Here is a 15,306-nt window from a genome sequence, read left to right as displayed (position 1 = left end):
AATTATCTTATGGTTTTGTTTGTCAGTAATTGTTGAATTTCCTTAATATTGCTTTAGTACTCTTCTGTGTGAACAACTAAAAAAAAATGGAGCTAGATTATATAGACAATTATACTTGTTATCCATTATTGGAGCTAATCACTTTTCATTTAAATAGCATCTACTTTTTTAAAAAATTATTTTAGAGAAATTTATGGGTTTTTTTCCTATAATTTCCCTTTTAGTCAGGTCAACCCTAAGATCCGAATGTGCACCATTGGGCTATGGATCTGTACTTTTTGATCCATTTAATTTAACTGGTCCCTATTAAAGATGGGTTGAAGTCAACCTGACCCATAATCTACCTTTGCCCCAGAAATTGCTACTTGTAATGACTTTTGTCTTTCTTTTTTAGTTTCTAAATTAATCTATAATATAATCATCTCTTTTGCAGTGATTCTGACTTGCATATGACTGCCTTAGCCTTGGAATTGTGCTGTACATTAATGTCTGACAGGAAGTCAAACCAAAATGTTGGTTTGACTGTTAGATATAAAGTTCTTCCTCAAGCTCTTATATTGATCAGGAGTTCATTGCTGCAGGGTCAAGCCCTTCATGTACCTCACAAATCTCATTTGCTTGATTTGATCTTTTCTTGACATATTTCTTCATCTTCTGAGTTTTTAATGTAATGCTACAGGCTCTGCAGAATTTCTTTGCAGCATTAGTTCATTCGGCAAACACAAGTTTTGATTCTTTACTGGACTCGCTCCTTTCAAGTGCCAAACCATCTCCTCAGTCAGGTGGTCTTGCAAAGCAAGCTTTATGTTCAGTTGCTCAGTGTGTGGCTGTTCTCTGCCTTGCAGCTGGGGATCATAAATGTGCTTCTACAGTTCACATGCTTACGAATATTCTCAAAGATGATAGCACTACCAACTCTGTAAGACTTTCTACTGTGTTAGTATATTGGTTATTCTGGCACATTTGAAAGTGTGCAAATCTGATCTCCAGCTGCGTACTTTAAGAATCTCTGGACACTTTTCGGCCAGATTCATTGATGTATGAAAGCCCTGCAATGGGTTATGTTTATATGTTTGAGATCTTGTGACTGAAACGGGCATATCCTTCTTGTCTGTGGCCAAAATAGGCTGACAAGGACACGAGTTGTATGTGGCTACGTACATTCTATCAAATTAGCTTTATGGGTGCTCATGGGAACCCTAGGAAGAGCCTTGTACTTACCTGACCATTAGGATGTTCTGCCTTGCAAATGTGTACGCCAGAAAAAAGAAATTGCAGTTCATTGGCACTTACCTTTTTTATGTCATTTGAATTTTCCTTTGGCATGCAATCGCCTATGTACTCATATATCTGAAAATTTTAAAAAACTGGGAAGTGTCTGAATTCAGTTACTGCACCTTAGTTGCTTGTAGAACTTGTAATTAGCAGTCACTTCTTTTTCAGGCAAAACAGCACCTGGCATTGCTATGTCTGGGGGAAATTGGAAGAAGAAAAGATCTGAGCTCTCATCTACATATCGAAAATATTGTCATTGGGTCCTTCCAATCACCTTTTGAAGAAATAAAGTCAGCAGCCTCTTATGCCCTTGGAAATATAGCAGTTGGCAATCTATCCAAGTACTTACCTTTCATCTTGGATCAAATTGATAACCAACAGAAAAAGCAGTACCTTCTGCTTCATTCATTGAAAGAGGTTTGTGTTTCCATGAGGCCTAGTCTTGTTATGTGTGACCAAGTATCGTTTTGTTCTTTTGTCTGAGTAGTGCTCCATAAACAACTTGCAGGTTATAGCAAGACATTCAGTTGATAGAGCTGGTGAGGCTGATTTTCAGGATACAGATGTTGAAAAGATATTGAAGTTGCTGTTCAATCACTGTGAGAGTGAGGAAGAGGGAGTTCGTAATGTAGTGGCAGAGTGTCTTGGTAAAATTGCACTTATTGAACCCAAGAAGCTTGTTCCTGCACTTAAGGTATATTCATTCCAAAAATGGATGCCAGTTAATATCCAATTTCCTATATCTGGAGTTATATGTTTACACAAAAGGGGGCAGGTTTGTGCCCATGACTCAGGCCCGTTATGTGTAAGCCTGGACGTGAGGGGAAGTGTTGATTTGGAAAAAAATCCCACATTGAAAAATGAGAAGAAAAGTTAATGGGTTATAAGGTTGAGCAATAGGCTTCCTAAATGGGCAATCATTTTGGGATGGAACCGTGCTCAACCCAAAAATTATTTGAACCTGTAGATGAAAGGTTGTCTAACTTATGGATAAATGTGTTAGAATGATGATGCGTTGGTTTTTCAGTCTAGCTTGCTTATTTTTGGTTTGGCACTATAAAATGTTAAGCGATGTAATATTGCACTATAAAATGTTAAGTGATGTAACCCATAACTTATTCCAAAATGTTTCTTGAAAACTTCCTAGTATAGATCCAACTATTATATGCCACATGTATGCCAAATGACTCTTCTTCTAGCAGGCTAAATTAACAAGGATGACTGGGATTTCATTTTAATGGTAGTACTACAAAGTTCTATCAGAGAAAGATCAAATAAACACATTGAGTTGCTAAAGTTCTCTGTCGGGTACTGAATATGTTTTCCAGGTCCGGATCACCAGTCCTGCAGCTTTCACGAGAGCGACAGTCGTTATTGCTGTAAAATATTCTATTGTTGAAAGACCAGAAAAAATAGATGAAATTTTACATCCAGAAATATCATCGTTCTTGATGCTAATTAGAGATGGTGACCGAGTAAGTTTCACTTCAATTTGTTTTTATTCTGTGGAACATAAGTATTTAGTGCTTAAATGTTTTTTCCAATGGGTTTTTGCAGCACGTTAGACGTGCAGCTGTCCTAGCTCTGAGCACTGCTGCTCACAATAAGCCTAACCTTATTAAAGGTCTTCTTCCTGAACTGTTGCCACTTTTATATGATCAGACTGTTGTGAAGGTATGAAATGTTGTGAGGTTTAATAAACCTTTATCTTTTAGTTTAGAAGAATTGTGATTTGGTTATTCGTGCATGTGACTGTGGTCATCTATGTTTTCTGAACGTTTGCCTGCCCATTATTGATGATTACATCTGTGCTCAATGTTGCTAACTTACGGGTTCTTATGCAGCAAGAATTGATAAGGACTGTTGACCTTGGTCCCTTTAAGCACATTGTAGATGATGGTCTTGAGCTCCGAAAAGCTGCTTTTGAATGTGTGGACACATTACTGGACAGCTGTCTTGATCAAGTGAATCCATCTTCCTTTATTGTACCATACCTGAAGTCTGGTTTGGATGGTAAAGTCCCATCTCTATAATTTTTATGTAATCATCATTAGCAGCTGTTCGACTGTAGGCTTGATGAGTTGGACACTTAAATGGAAAGTGTTTTGATGCATTGGTGTTGTTGACTCCTATTCACTGTTTCTGATTACTACAAAATTTGTCTTCCTAGATCACTACGATGTTAAAATGCCATGCCATCTTATCCTCTCAAAGCTTGCAGACAAGTGCCCAAATGCTGTACTTGCAGGTGAAATCTTCAACATTGCGTTTCATTATGGATATGGCAAGCATAATGATATTTATATTTCTTTAAAATTCATCAAATCTTCTGGATTTTCATTAATTTTTCACGCGTGTTAGTGTTACATGTACATGTATATTTAATTTAATCTCTACGAGGGGTCTTATATTTCAACAATGCATCAAATAAATGAGTGTTTATCAGAAGCACTGATCTCTTTTCTGTCATTCAGTTCTGGACTCTCTGGTGGATCCTTTGGAGAAGACTATTAACCATCGACCAAAGCAAGATGCTGTGAAGCAAGAAGTAGATAGAAATGAGGACATGATTCGAAGTGCTCTTCGTGCAATTGCATCCTTGAACCGAATAAGGTCTCATCTCCTGACTCTTTTTTATTGTTCTCTTGCCTTTTCAGCAGAGAGGCTTCAGTGGTTCACTAATGGTGTTTTCTTAAGTTAAAAGCCATGCCCTTGTATTATCTGCAGCGGAGGGGACTGTAGCCTGAAATTCAAGATGCTGATGAACAACATAATGAAGTTAGCTCCATTGGCAGAGAAATATGCTTCTGTCCGGAATGAGTAAAGGCCTCTTGGGAAAGGTGCAGATCGTTTTTTGGCTGAGAAGATCAAATTTGGTGATGAGGTTAGTTTCAATCAATCCCTGTCATTTTTGGCTCCACATCCTTCATACCTTGCAAATAGATTTGAAGATTTGGTCATACCGCCCTAGTCCTTGTTAAAAAGGGTATCACCTGAATGTGTATTTAAGCTATATGAGTAATTAGGAAGTGTGTTTTCAGGAATTTCACAAATTTGAGCTTTTTATCAGGAAAACAAAATCAATCTCTTGGTATGTATCCAGTCCATTGTCATTAAAACTTCTGTAAATGATCTTTTCTTTTTTCCTGCCCTGTCTATTTGGTGATGCTTTGGTTCGTCTTTTCCATTAAGGTTTTTTTTCACTGCAGAATGTGCTGACATGTTTTAAACCAGATTTTACTGTTAGGGTCTGTTTGGAATCTCTCGAAAAGAAAAGAAAAAAAATAAAAATTTGACTCTTATTATTTTCAAAAATAGTTAGTGAAAATGAGATAAATGATAATTTTTTTCTTTTCACTAACTATTTTTAAGAATAATAACAGTCAAATTCTTATTTCACAAATATCTAAAAAGTTCAGTCGTACCTTTTTTTGTGTAAAAAAGGCCGCGTTTGTTTTTTTAATTTCTATAGAGGAAATCTCGAGGATTTACGTTTGCCTACAATTACTCAAAAAAACATGAAAATATCACACGTATAAACCACCCTTCTATCAACTAATTGCAATATCAATTGTCTAACTTCATCATCAATTTTCATAACATTTATTGCATGGTTTTCCTATATAAGAATGGCCATTGACACTATAAGAATCTTCGACTGAGTGGATAAAAGGATATGGAGCTATTATTCACACACACACGCACACCAAATAATTTGTCCATGATATTTGCTCAATCAATCAAGTTATATAACTCAGACAAGGAATACAAGTACTTTCCATGTGGAGGTTTTGGAAATTTGTGATTCTGATAAAGAGCATTCCGTCTCAACATCTCATCCGCTAAGTTTGATGATAACAAAAATATGACACTAATTATGTGAATTTAATTTTTTTTTATAAAATTTAAAATCAAATACAAGTTTTTGTTGAATAAATCATTCAAATGGCTAAAAAGCGCATTCGAACTATCAAAAGAAAAAGGGTGAAGAGCAAGAGGGATAGCAATAACACCATTCAAATGATCAAAGAACATTTGAAAGGTTGAGTTTGATGGAAGACACGAATCAATAGTTCAAACATTCAAATCAAAATATCAAAGAGTTCATTAGTAGTTCATTCATTTGTATTTATGATTGAGCACATGTATTACCTTTCCTTTTTGTGAATTGAAAAGCTATATATGAAATGGCCTTGGAGCCAACTTTTTGTTACTAGCTTGTCTTTTGAATATCTTTTTGAGTATAACAAAAAGGGGGAGAAACAAATTTAGACCCATTTGGTAACTAAAAATTACAAATTGAAACTTGAAAAGCTAAAATGAGATATGCATAGCTTAAGTGGAAGCCATTTCTCAAATTGGCATATTTGACTTAGCTCCAACTAAGGGATGACGTAATTCTTAATTTCTTCAAAGTTAGGTTTTGTCATCATAAAAAAAGGGAGATTGTTGACTGTATATTCACTCTCTTCTTGATTTTGATGATAACAAAACTTAATAGAGCTAACAATCGTAAATCTAATACTTCAGATATTTTTCTTTCAAGATACATTCATTTCAAGGTCTAAAGGAATAAAACGAAACAAGCTTCTCAAAGACCTAAAACATTATGGAATGTCGAGAACTCTTGAAGAAGCACTCTCAAAAGATGAAAAAAAATTGAAGACTAGAGTTTAGGACTTACTGAGAAATGTCAAAACTCAATCCATGTAAAAGAGAGATATCCACTTCCTCCAATTTGAGGTACAATAAAAACTTAGAGTCTTAGGACATAACATGCATTCAAACATGTTTTCAAACTATCATATACACATTTCATACATGTTTAGAAACACTTATTATTATTCATTCTGGCATTGGAATGATCGATCAACATCGGCCAATGATCAATCATCCAGAAGTGCACAAACCAAAATTATAAAGCATGATCGATCATCCAAAACATGACCAAACCGTGTTGTAAAGCATGATCGATCATCTTATTTGGACTGATCGATCAATACTATCCAGGCAAAGCAAATTAATGTTCATTGATTGATCAACCTCTAAGACTAATTGATCACACAGAACTTTGCCATTCGGAGATATAAAGCATGATCGATCATAGGAAGTTCATTGGTCGATCATACTTGTAATGCACTGTTAGAGGTTCTAATTGATCGATCAAGTTAAAATACCAGACCCAATGGAAGATATTGATGGATCATATCATACCATCAATTAATAAGACACATTATAGTAGAAAAATAGTTGTTACACTCGATTGATCGATCAATAAATTTATATTGATCGATCAGTGTAAACAAACCTTTTTGCAAACGGGCAAAAAAAGACTAGTTTGGTTTGGGGAACTTATAAATATCCCATCAAACCTCTCATTGAGAAGTTAACGAGCAGTTGTTGGTACATCTATAACATTTTGTTCTCAACTCTTTGAAAATCCTTCCAAAGTACTTTTTGTGAGAAAGAGTGAGCCTATACTTTGGAAAACTCCTTCCTCCTCTCCAATCTTCTCCATTCCATCTACTTTAGGTAAGCTCCATCATTCTAATTGTACTACAAAGTTGGAAACTTGGATTTCTCAAAGAGAATATTCTTTCCAATTGATAAAGGGTGTAAGTTTTTATCCTTTATTTTGTATTTTATTTTGAGAAAAGTTCACCTAGAACCTATTTGAATCTAGATAGAAAGGGCCTAGCTAGAGCTAGAAGCCAATCTCTTGGGAAGATTATTTGTAAAATCGTGTATTTGAGCTACGCATGGCATAATGAGGGAATCTCTTTGATGCAAATTCCATCTAATAATGCAAGATTAGTAGAATTTTCCAAACACCAATTCTTAAACGATGAATACCAATAAAAGAACATCGATAACAAAATATCTTGTGTCTTTTATTATGGTGTGTGAATACTTTACAATTGAAATTGCATGTTTGTATGATTTAACTTTTGCATACTTAAAGAAATTTTTTACTTTGTAATCCTTAATTCACCATCCTTTTGAGAAGCCACCTAGGCTAACACAGTCTAGCTATTTAGGAATGGAATGTGTAAAAAGGGAAAATGAAAAAAAAAATTGTTTTACAAAAAATAATTATAATTTAAATAGAAATTATTAAATATTAGATGACACATTTTAAGTTTTATATTAATTATAAAATATTAAAGTTTTAAGGTTTATATCAATTATAAACATTAAAACAATACCCTTGTCAAGGAGATATAATTCAAAACTCATGTTCAAATTTTTTATTTTTCTTAAACCAATATCCATATTAAGGTGACATAATTCTAGACTCATGTTAAGATTTTTATTTTCATTAAACCAATACCCATGTCAAGGAGACAATTCCAAACTCATGTTCAAATTTTTATTTTTTTTACTTGTGTTTTTTTATTTATGAAATCAAGTTTGATAATTTAACTTAGACTAAACCCAATTATTAATCATATCACTGTCGACTTACTTGGTCACATTAAACAAATGAGTAGAGTTATGTGGATTTATTTTCCATGTTTTGTCCATTTACAACCATTCTTTGCCTTCTAGAGGAAATACTTTGCATTCTTAAGCACGAGCAAATATGTCCTTTAGGATCAGTTTAAACCTTAGCCACCAGATGGGTCAAAATCTCATAAACCTGGAATGGCAAAACAAGGCGTTCTGTAACAGAGGAAATTTCCCACGGTTTTTCTTCATTTGAGCTCCTCAATCTACAAAAACTGACTATCTAGTGTGCAAAAACAATTAATCATAATCCATGGCATCAACAAAGTTTGACGATAGAAGCTCTTCAAGCTGATTTCTTCTTTGATTTCAGCATCATATATCCTATGAATATACACAAAAAACTTAACAGCACAACTCCAGCAGAAACAGGTACTATGAGTGCAAATTCTTGGGGCAAGAAGTAGTTATGTATGAAGTGATCATGGTCCACGAACGGCTGCAATGTGAAACAAGATTAACACCACAGACTAAAATGATCATTTGTAGAGAGAATAGTCATTTCAATCTAAAATACGATGGAACCTACCAAAATTATGACCCAGAAAGTGTAATAGGTGAAGATGGATAAACTCGTAATAGTAAGCATGAGCCCTATGGTCTTGTCTGCCAATTCCATCCTGCAGAGTTGCCTGTTAAGGTCGAGAAAATAAAAGTTTAAAAGAAAGGTTTGGACACATAACTTCCAGTAGACTCATCTAAAAAATATATCACCAATCACCTAGCATCTGCTCAAAAGTCAAGCCAAAATAAGCTACATATACAGGTTAAAAAACCACAATGGTACTCAAAATAGTCTACTACTACAAATTCTTCATTACATGATACCATGAGTACAATATAATGTTAGAGATATATAAGAGCTGCATTTTTATATAGCAATTGCATCATGATAATTTCATCCAATATATCTTGGTCCTCTTTTGAGTATAAAGAGCAAAGCTAATCGCATGCCTACCAGAAACAACTGCATCTGGCTTACCTTCATGATATTTTCTTTTCTTATAACAGTCCGAATTAGAAAAAAAGGGGGGGTGATGGAAGAAGAAGAATACTTGTGGCTGCCAAAGGAGCAATACAAGAAAAGTAAAATATGAGAAAAGAAAAAAATAATATGACTTGGAAAAAGCTTTCAAAGGGAAATTATTCTAAGGGAAGGTAGTCCACAGCAGGGACTTCCTGGGGGACCATACTTATACCCAAGGGATAGGAAAATCTCCTAGAAATTTTGAAGAAAAAGCTAGGGAGGACCATTCTCCCCTGACATTCAGCTGAAGACAACTTTTGAAACCCTTTAATCAACAAAGGCATTGAACCCTCCATGGAAGTTGCACGAACCAACGGGAGGGAGAGTATGTTGCAATTGAAATTAAGCTAAAGTTGCTATAACAGACACTATAGCAGGAAGAAAACTATTCATGGGTAGTGCATCTAAAAATGCTATGATATGCAAATACAGTTTTTCCCCCTTAAATCACATAAAGGAACTGAGTTTTTCACCACAGAAACAAAAAAGGTATCGAATAACTGATGGAAAACTGATGGAAAAGTCAAAGTGCAGTTCTTTCATGACCTAAAAAATGTCATGCTTGTAAACCACTCAGATAAGATAAAAAGTAAATACATTCAAGTTCACTAAGGTTAGCTAAGTTAGCCATTAGATCTACGTTTTAAAGGGTTATGTTTCAATTCTCCTCTTCTATATTTTTTTCATCCACTCATCAAGCTTCATTTGAATTCACCAGATCTCATAGACAACAGAAATGAAATGATAAAATACAAATGCTGGTAATATTGCAAATGTGATAGAAATATGGCAACTTTTCAAAATAACTTCTGTGACAGTGAAAAATTGGGTAGAGGCGCCTGAATTGCAGCAAAAAGTCAACAAGAATAAACTATGAAACACTCCTCATGATGAACGCAAAACAAGAAAACCACAATCAGAAGAAACCCACATATATACACACAACGTAACACACCAAAAAAGTAGAAAGCGTAGATAATCAAATAACCAACAGCAAACTAGAACAAAATAACAGATAAAGAAAAAGCTGATAAATTTAGGGGAAAAAACTTCACTACAAAAGCAATAGCATAAAAATGATACTGACAATCTTTGATCCCTCAACCACAAAAAGACAATTCAAAAGATGAAGAGGGAAATTACACGGACACGAAAAAATCAAAGACCTCTATAATAAAGGAGACGACTATATTAATTCATCAGTTAAACCAGAAACTTGGGTGGAAGAAAAAAATAGATGAACCAAAACGTAGCAAATTTCAATCCTTAACCATCTTCTCTCCTGAAAAATTTAATCTCCTCGTATATCAAAGGCTAGCGCGGCAAAGGAGAAGCGCAACAGTTACATCTATTTTCAAAAGCTCCAGAATCAAAAGAGGAAGACTCAACACTCCATGACCAAAATGAAGCGACAGAGTATTTTTATGGATCTTTGAGCGAGACTAACCTCTAGCGATTGTAGGGATGATTGAGCTTGATATTGATGAGCTATCGAGAAGCCAGATTTCAAGTAGAGAACCAGTATGAGAACAGGTGTGCTATTTCTATCGTGCAGAAGTAATGCACCGTAGCAAATAATAAAACTCGACCTGCGATCGGCCTTTCGCCCCTAAAAAGAAATACATAATAGGGCGAAACGATTCCGTCCCAAAACACAAAACTATTGGCCGTTCAGATCTTCGTACTCGTTAATCTACGTGGAACTATTCTTTTACATTTGAAATACTAAAGTAACAAAAAAAAAAAAAAAAAGAATCGAGTGAATATAACATTAAAGAAAAACAAAAAGAGAAAAAACATCCATAGGAGGAAGCAAAAAAAAAAAAAAAATCACAAATGAAAAGCAAATGAGAAAAAAAATCACTCTTAAACCTACCTAAGAAAAAAATGAAGAAAAGAATTAAAACATGGAAGAGCACTCTAGAGAGCTCAGTAAGAGAAATTTCATGGTTGCTAGAGAAGTTTCCCTGGAGCAAGAGAGAGGGGAGAAAAGAGGACAAATGGGAGCAAATCATGATAAATGTTGGAAGAAGAAGAGTTAGAACAGGAGGAGACAATATTGGAGCAGGAGATGAGACTGTTGGCCCATGTGACTTATCAAGAAGGAGGTGAATTAAGAATTCCAAATAAAAAACTAAGTAGGTGAGTAAACAAATATTCATGTAATATTACAATTTTAATAAAAAGTAAACATTCCCACACCATAGGAAACAAGGAGGATGTTCCCCTAATGGTATTCACTACCCAAAAACCCTTGCTTGAGAAATTCGACAATTTCAAAACTCTAATAGCTAGAATTTACACAAAGAAATTTTGGCTCTCTTTAAGCTACGTGTAGCTCAATACACTCTTTTTATAAATACAATCTCCCTAAGTAATTGGCTAGACTTCGGCTCTAGTTGGCCCTTTCTATCTAGATTAAATATGTTTTAGATGAACCTTTCACAAATTGAAAATAAAATAAAAGAAAACTTGCACCTATAACTTGGAGTACCTGCTCCTTGAGAGATCCAAGCATCCACTTCTTTTGCAACACAATGTAGAGTAAAGGAGCTTGTCTAATATGAAATGCAAGGAAAGAAAGAGGAAAGGTAGATGGATTTGCAAGGTTGAGACTCTCTTTTTCACTCTAAAGTACTTTTGATAAGTTATGCTAGTTTGAGAGTAAAGGCTCGAAGGATTTGCCAATAAATGTTCATTTACTTCTCTATATAATTTGGTATGGTATTTATAACTTCACCAAGCCAAACTAGCCATTTTTTGCCTATATGCAAAAATTAGTACGTTGATTGATCGATCATTGTAAAGTGATTGATTGATTAATCGATCATAACGATTCTTTTTGTGTCAGGATGTGACTTATTGATCGACAACCTGATCGATCATTACTAGGAGATGATCAATCAATCAAAATTCTCTCTGGCTGTGCAATGCAAGTATGATCGATCAATGAACTTCCTATGATTGATCATGCTTAGTTTCCCTAATTAGCAAGATTCTATCCGATAGATCAATCATATGGGATGATCGATCATTTCATGTATTTTTTGGTTGCTTGGACAATATTGATCAATCAACCCAAATGGGATTGATCATGCATTGTAGTATGATATGACCATGTTCTGGATGATCGACCATAATTTATAATTTTAGCTTGTACATTCCTAGATGATTGATCATTGACAGAGTTTGATCAATCATTCTAGTGTCATTTCAACTAAATTGACTTTTAAATCATGGGGATGATTTAGTCTAAGTGTTCTAACATGTTCTAAAATGTGTATATAATGTTCCTAAACATGTTTATATGCAATGTATGTCCTAAAACTCTATGTGAAAGAAGTTAGGAAATCTCTCTTACATTTGAAACTAAATTTTGACATATAATATTAACACTTAAACTCTAGTCTTCTTGTTGTCTTCTTCTTCACGGGTGCTTCTTCATGAGATGTCCTCCAATGTTGCTTGAGGTCTTGAATATGTTTGTCCTTTTTGAAGCTTTAGACCATGAGATGCATTGACTCTTGAAGATAAAGTATCTAAAATACTTTAGTTTACAAATTTTTAGTTCTATTAAGTTTTGTTATAATCAAAATTAATAAGGGAGTCAACCTAAGGTCAACAAATATAACCTGCAAAGACAACAATGAAAGAAAGAGGAGGTAAAAAAATATTTCGCTTGACAACTCGGGAATGAAAGAAATAGGAGTTGAAGGAAAAGTAGGTTGACAACTCCACAAATGTTAAGTTGTAGAGCCTAATCAACACCTTACACTGAGTTGGTACACGGATCAACCTTAGTTGTAGGGTCACCGTGGGAGTTGCAAGTGGGGACGGGAAGCCCCTCTCTTGGAAGTATGGAAACGGAGCCCCCGCCCGGTCCATGATATATTAATTGTTGTTTCATTAAGGGCAGTTAGGAAATTTTACTCTTGTATCGCGGTTGCCCTAATTTCTCTTTATAATTGAGGGGCGCTGCTATTAGGATTTCATTATCGTCCGAGGAATATCAGTTGCGGCTGAGAGATGTTAGAGAAAAACCACCTATAAGTGTGTGCAATTTCTCTTGTAAACTATTTCATCTTTATAGTGAATTATTGTAGCAGGAGAAGACAAAACGTAGTCTCACCTTGATGCAAACTTATATAAATCTTGTTTGTTTTCATACTTGCTTTTCCTTTCTTCCACAATTATTATTATTTTTCTCGTTAGTTTGGAATTAGGATGCTTAATTCCTAACAACAAAGAGGAGAGAGAATAAAGGAGAGAAGATTGGCATACGGCTTGAAGAGAACACACCATGCAATCTTCCACACACATTAGTATCACATAAATAAGAACAAGGGAAGATAAAAACATTTGGTGATACTAACCAAAAGACGAAAAAAATGAAAGAATATCATATCCTTAAAATATCAATGAAAACAACCTTAATTAAGTTGCCAAAGCTGCACTCTCTTCTCTATACCCTCTATCGGGTTGACAACTCGATAAAGAGTAGATAAAATTAGGCCACAAATTCAACATTCTTTCAAAAGCTGACAGCTATGAATAACAATATTATGAATTAGTAAATTGATTGAAATACCAAAGCATACAAGAAGGAAACGATTGAAAAGGCAGCTGAATTTGAGACAAATTTGTTTTCTTAATTGATTTCAATCACTTCTAGACATTCTCGATTTGATAAAAAGAGATTTTGTTAAAAATACACATTACATAAAAAAATTTGTAGCTCTGAAAAATATATTGGGACTTCATAGACATAAAATTATCAAATCGTGTGATGGATTAACCGCAACCAAATGCTCCTCGCCACATGAAAGTTGCATTAGTATTCCATTCCAAATAAAAAAAAAATTAGGGAAAAATATGTAACCAAAATTAGTTATTCACATAAACAATACAACCCACTAATGCGGTCGATAAAAAATTCAAAACAGAAATCTTTTTACAACCTCTTTGTTGTCAATTCCATAAAAGAATTGTTTCTATCCTTTAAGAATCTAGAAAAAAATTAGAGAAACCAAACCATCAAAGAAGCTTGAGGAAGGAAACAAGTTGTTAAAGGGATGTCTCCTTGCCTTGGTAGAATTCCCCTTCATGCTTCTCCATCTTTTAGAATAGCTTGTGCAAACAGTGTTCCTTGGACGCATGAAAATAGACCATTAGGCCACAAATTCAACATTCCTTCAAAAATCAACACCTATGAAACAAATAAACATTATCATAGAACAATTTTATGAATCATAATTTGATTGAAATACCAAGACATACAAGAGGAAGCTGTTGAAAAAAGTAGTCGAATTTGAGGCAAATTTGTTTGGTTATTTAATCTGAACCTCTCTTGCACATTCTAGATTTGATAAAAAGATATTCTATTAAAAACACACATTCGATATAGTTTTTTGAAGCAAGAGAAAGTATCAATAGTAAGCAAATATCTGACGTACTTCTTTTTATTCCTCCCTTCTTGTTATTGTTTTCCCATACTCGGTAATCTAAAGGCTATTGTCTTCTCCCAAGTAGAGTCATTTGAAAAAGATTTTCCCATCTGTTTTATCTATTTTCCTTTCTACATAACACATCCAAGGAAGGATTGTAAAGAGTTGCATCCACTCCACATCTAGTGGCTTTAACATAAAATATAAATTTTCTTATGCTATACACATCACTTTCATCACATAACCCACAAATAAGAAGTTTAAAATAATGAATATGAGCAACTAATCTTTGATCTTCCATATTGCTCATTATATTAAAACAATCTTTTCCTTCCTTTCCCTACAATAAGTCTCAATCATAGTTGAGTATGTGATCAAATCTGGATTAAGAATATAGAATTTAGTTAACTTGGATATGAAGCTCTCGATGTGATCGATCATCGTTCTAGTATGATCAATCATGCTTTATAGCACCTGTTAGACAGATTTTTGTATGACCGATTATGCTTTATAGCACCTGTTAGGCATAATTTTGTATGATTGATCAATTTGTTTCATTGATTGATCATGCTTTATAATCCTCTGCTCGACTACATTTTATATGATGAATCAATCCCAATAGGTTGATAGATCATGCTTTATGCCAGATTATAAAACTTGGATTTTAAGCATGATGATGAATTTTCTAAGGGGTTTTGCAAGTTTAAAACTCAATAATGCATTGATTAAACATGATTATGAGAAAAATATACCCTAAACCTCCAAAATCTCTAATGTACCTCAAAATCGGAGTTTTGGTTATATCCTCTTTACATAGCTAAATTTCTTAAGACTTTTCTACACAACCAAGACTGTAATATTGAAATCTTCATTTCTTTGCCTATTGGTGCTTCTTAAAGATGGCTTGACACACGTTTGAGCTCGAGGTCTTATTTTGAATTTCACATGTTTTTTGAATATACCTTGTCATTGTGTCTTTCGCAAGAATTATATCTAAAATGCTTAATTTCAAATATTAGTACAAACAAGATTAAATTTCTTTATCATAAAAAT

At 34.1% G+C, this 15,306-nt stretch overlaps 2 protein-coding genes across 4 annotated transcripts in view; one reads left to right on the top strand and one right to left on the bottom strand.

Annotated features, from left to right (window-relative positions):
* The window catches only part of LOC137945298 (cullin-associated NEDD8-dissociated protein 1), a 44,618-nt gene extending 40,187 nt beyond the window's left edge, over nucleotides 1-4,431 (top strand). For 2 of the 3 annotated variants that reach the window (XM_068791116.1, XM_068791115.1), the window contains exons 20-29: nucleotides 434-596; nucleotides 680-919; nucleotides 1,444-1,692; nucleotides 1,784-1,969; nucleotides 2,604-2,750; nucleotides 2,833-2,949; nucleotides 3,120-3,288; nucleotides 3,446-3,523; nucleotides 3,750-3,888; nucleotides 4,003-4,431. In XM_068791116.1, coding sequence (XP_068647217.1) covers nucleotides 434-596; nucleotides 680-919; nucleotides 1,444-1,692; nucleotides 1,784-1,969; nucleotides 2,604-2,750; nucleotides 2,833-2,949; nucleotides 3,120-3,288; nucleotides 3,446-3,523; nucleotides 3,750-3,888; nucleotides 4,003-4,099 — 1,585 coding nt within the window. In that variant the 3' untranslated portion in view covers nucleotides 4,100-4,431. The remainder of the gene's footprint in view (nucleotides 1-433; nucleotides 597-679; nucleotides 920-1,443; nucleotides 1,693-1,783; nucleotides 1,970-2,603; nucleotides 2,751-2,832; nucleotides 2,950-3,119; nucleotides 3,289-3,445; nucleotides 3,524-3,749; nucleotides 3,889-4,002) is intronic. The other variant, XR_011110976.1, reaches the window with a different exon arrangement.
* A 3,452-nt stretch (nucleotides 4,432-7,883) lies between these two features.
* On the bottom strand, nucleotides 7,884-10,412 carry LOC137946970 (dolichol-phosphate mannose synthase subunit 2). The gene is made up of 3 exons (XM_068793259.1): nucleotides 10,257-10,412; nucleotides 8,312-8,414; nucleotides 7,884-8,221 (listed from the first exon to the last, which is right to left on the bottom strand). Exons 2-3 carry the CDS (start codon nucleotides 8,399-8,401, stop codon nucleotides 8,069-8,071), a joined length of 243 nt encoding a protein of 80 aa, XP_068649360.1. The 5' UTR covers nucleotides 8,402-8,414; nucleotides 10,257-10,412; the 3' UTR covers nucleotides 7,884-8,068.
* Between the last annotated feature and the right edge of the window lie 4,894 nt (nucleotides 10,413-15,306).

The sequence above is a fragment of the Aristolochia californica genome, unplaced genomic scaffold (genome assembly GCF_029961685.1).
Source record: "Aristolochia californica isolate CCGP_79_NKW_82.1479 unplaced genomic scaffold, dmAriCali1.0.hap1 SCAF_12, whole genome shotgun sequence".
Lineage (NCBI taxonomy): Eukaryota > Viridiplantae > Streptophyta > Magnoliopsida > Piperales > Aristolochiaceae > Aristolochia > Aristolochia californica.
This window is presented reverse-complemented; position numbering and strand designations above follow the sequence as displayed.

Excerpts from the sequence above, each read along its gene's own strand:
- LOC137946970 (XM_068793259.1), bottom strand. The coding sequence starts at position 8,401 with ATGGAATTGGCAGACAAGACCATAGGGCTCATGCTTACTATTACGAGT. Across the intron at positions 8,222-8,311 it reads CTTTCTGGGTCATAATTTTG|CCGTTCGTGGACCATGATCA; the intron begins GTAGGTTCCATC and ends TTCACATTGCAG.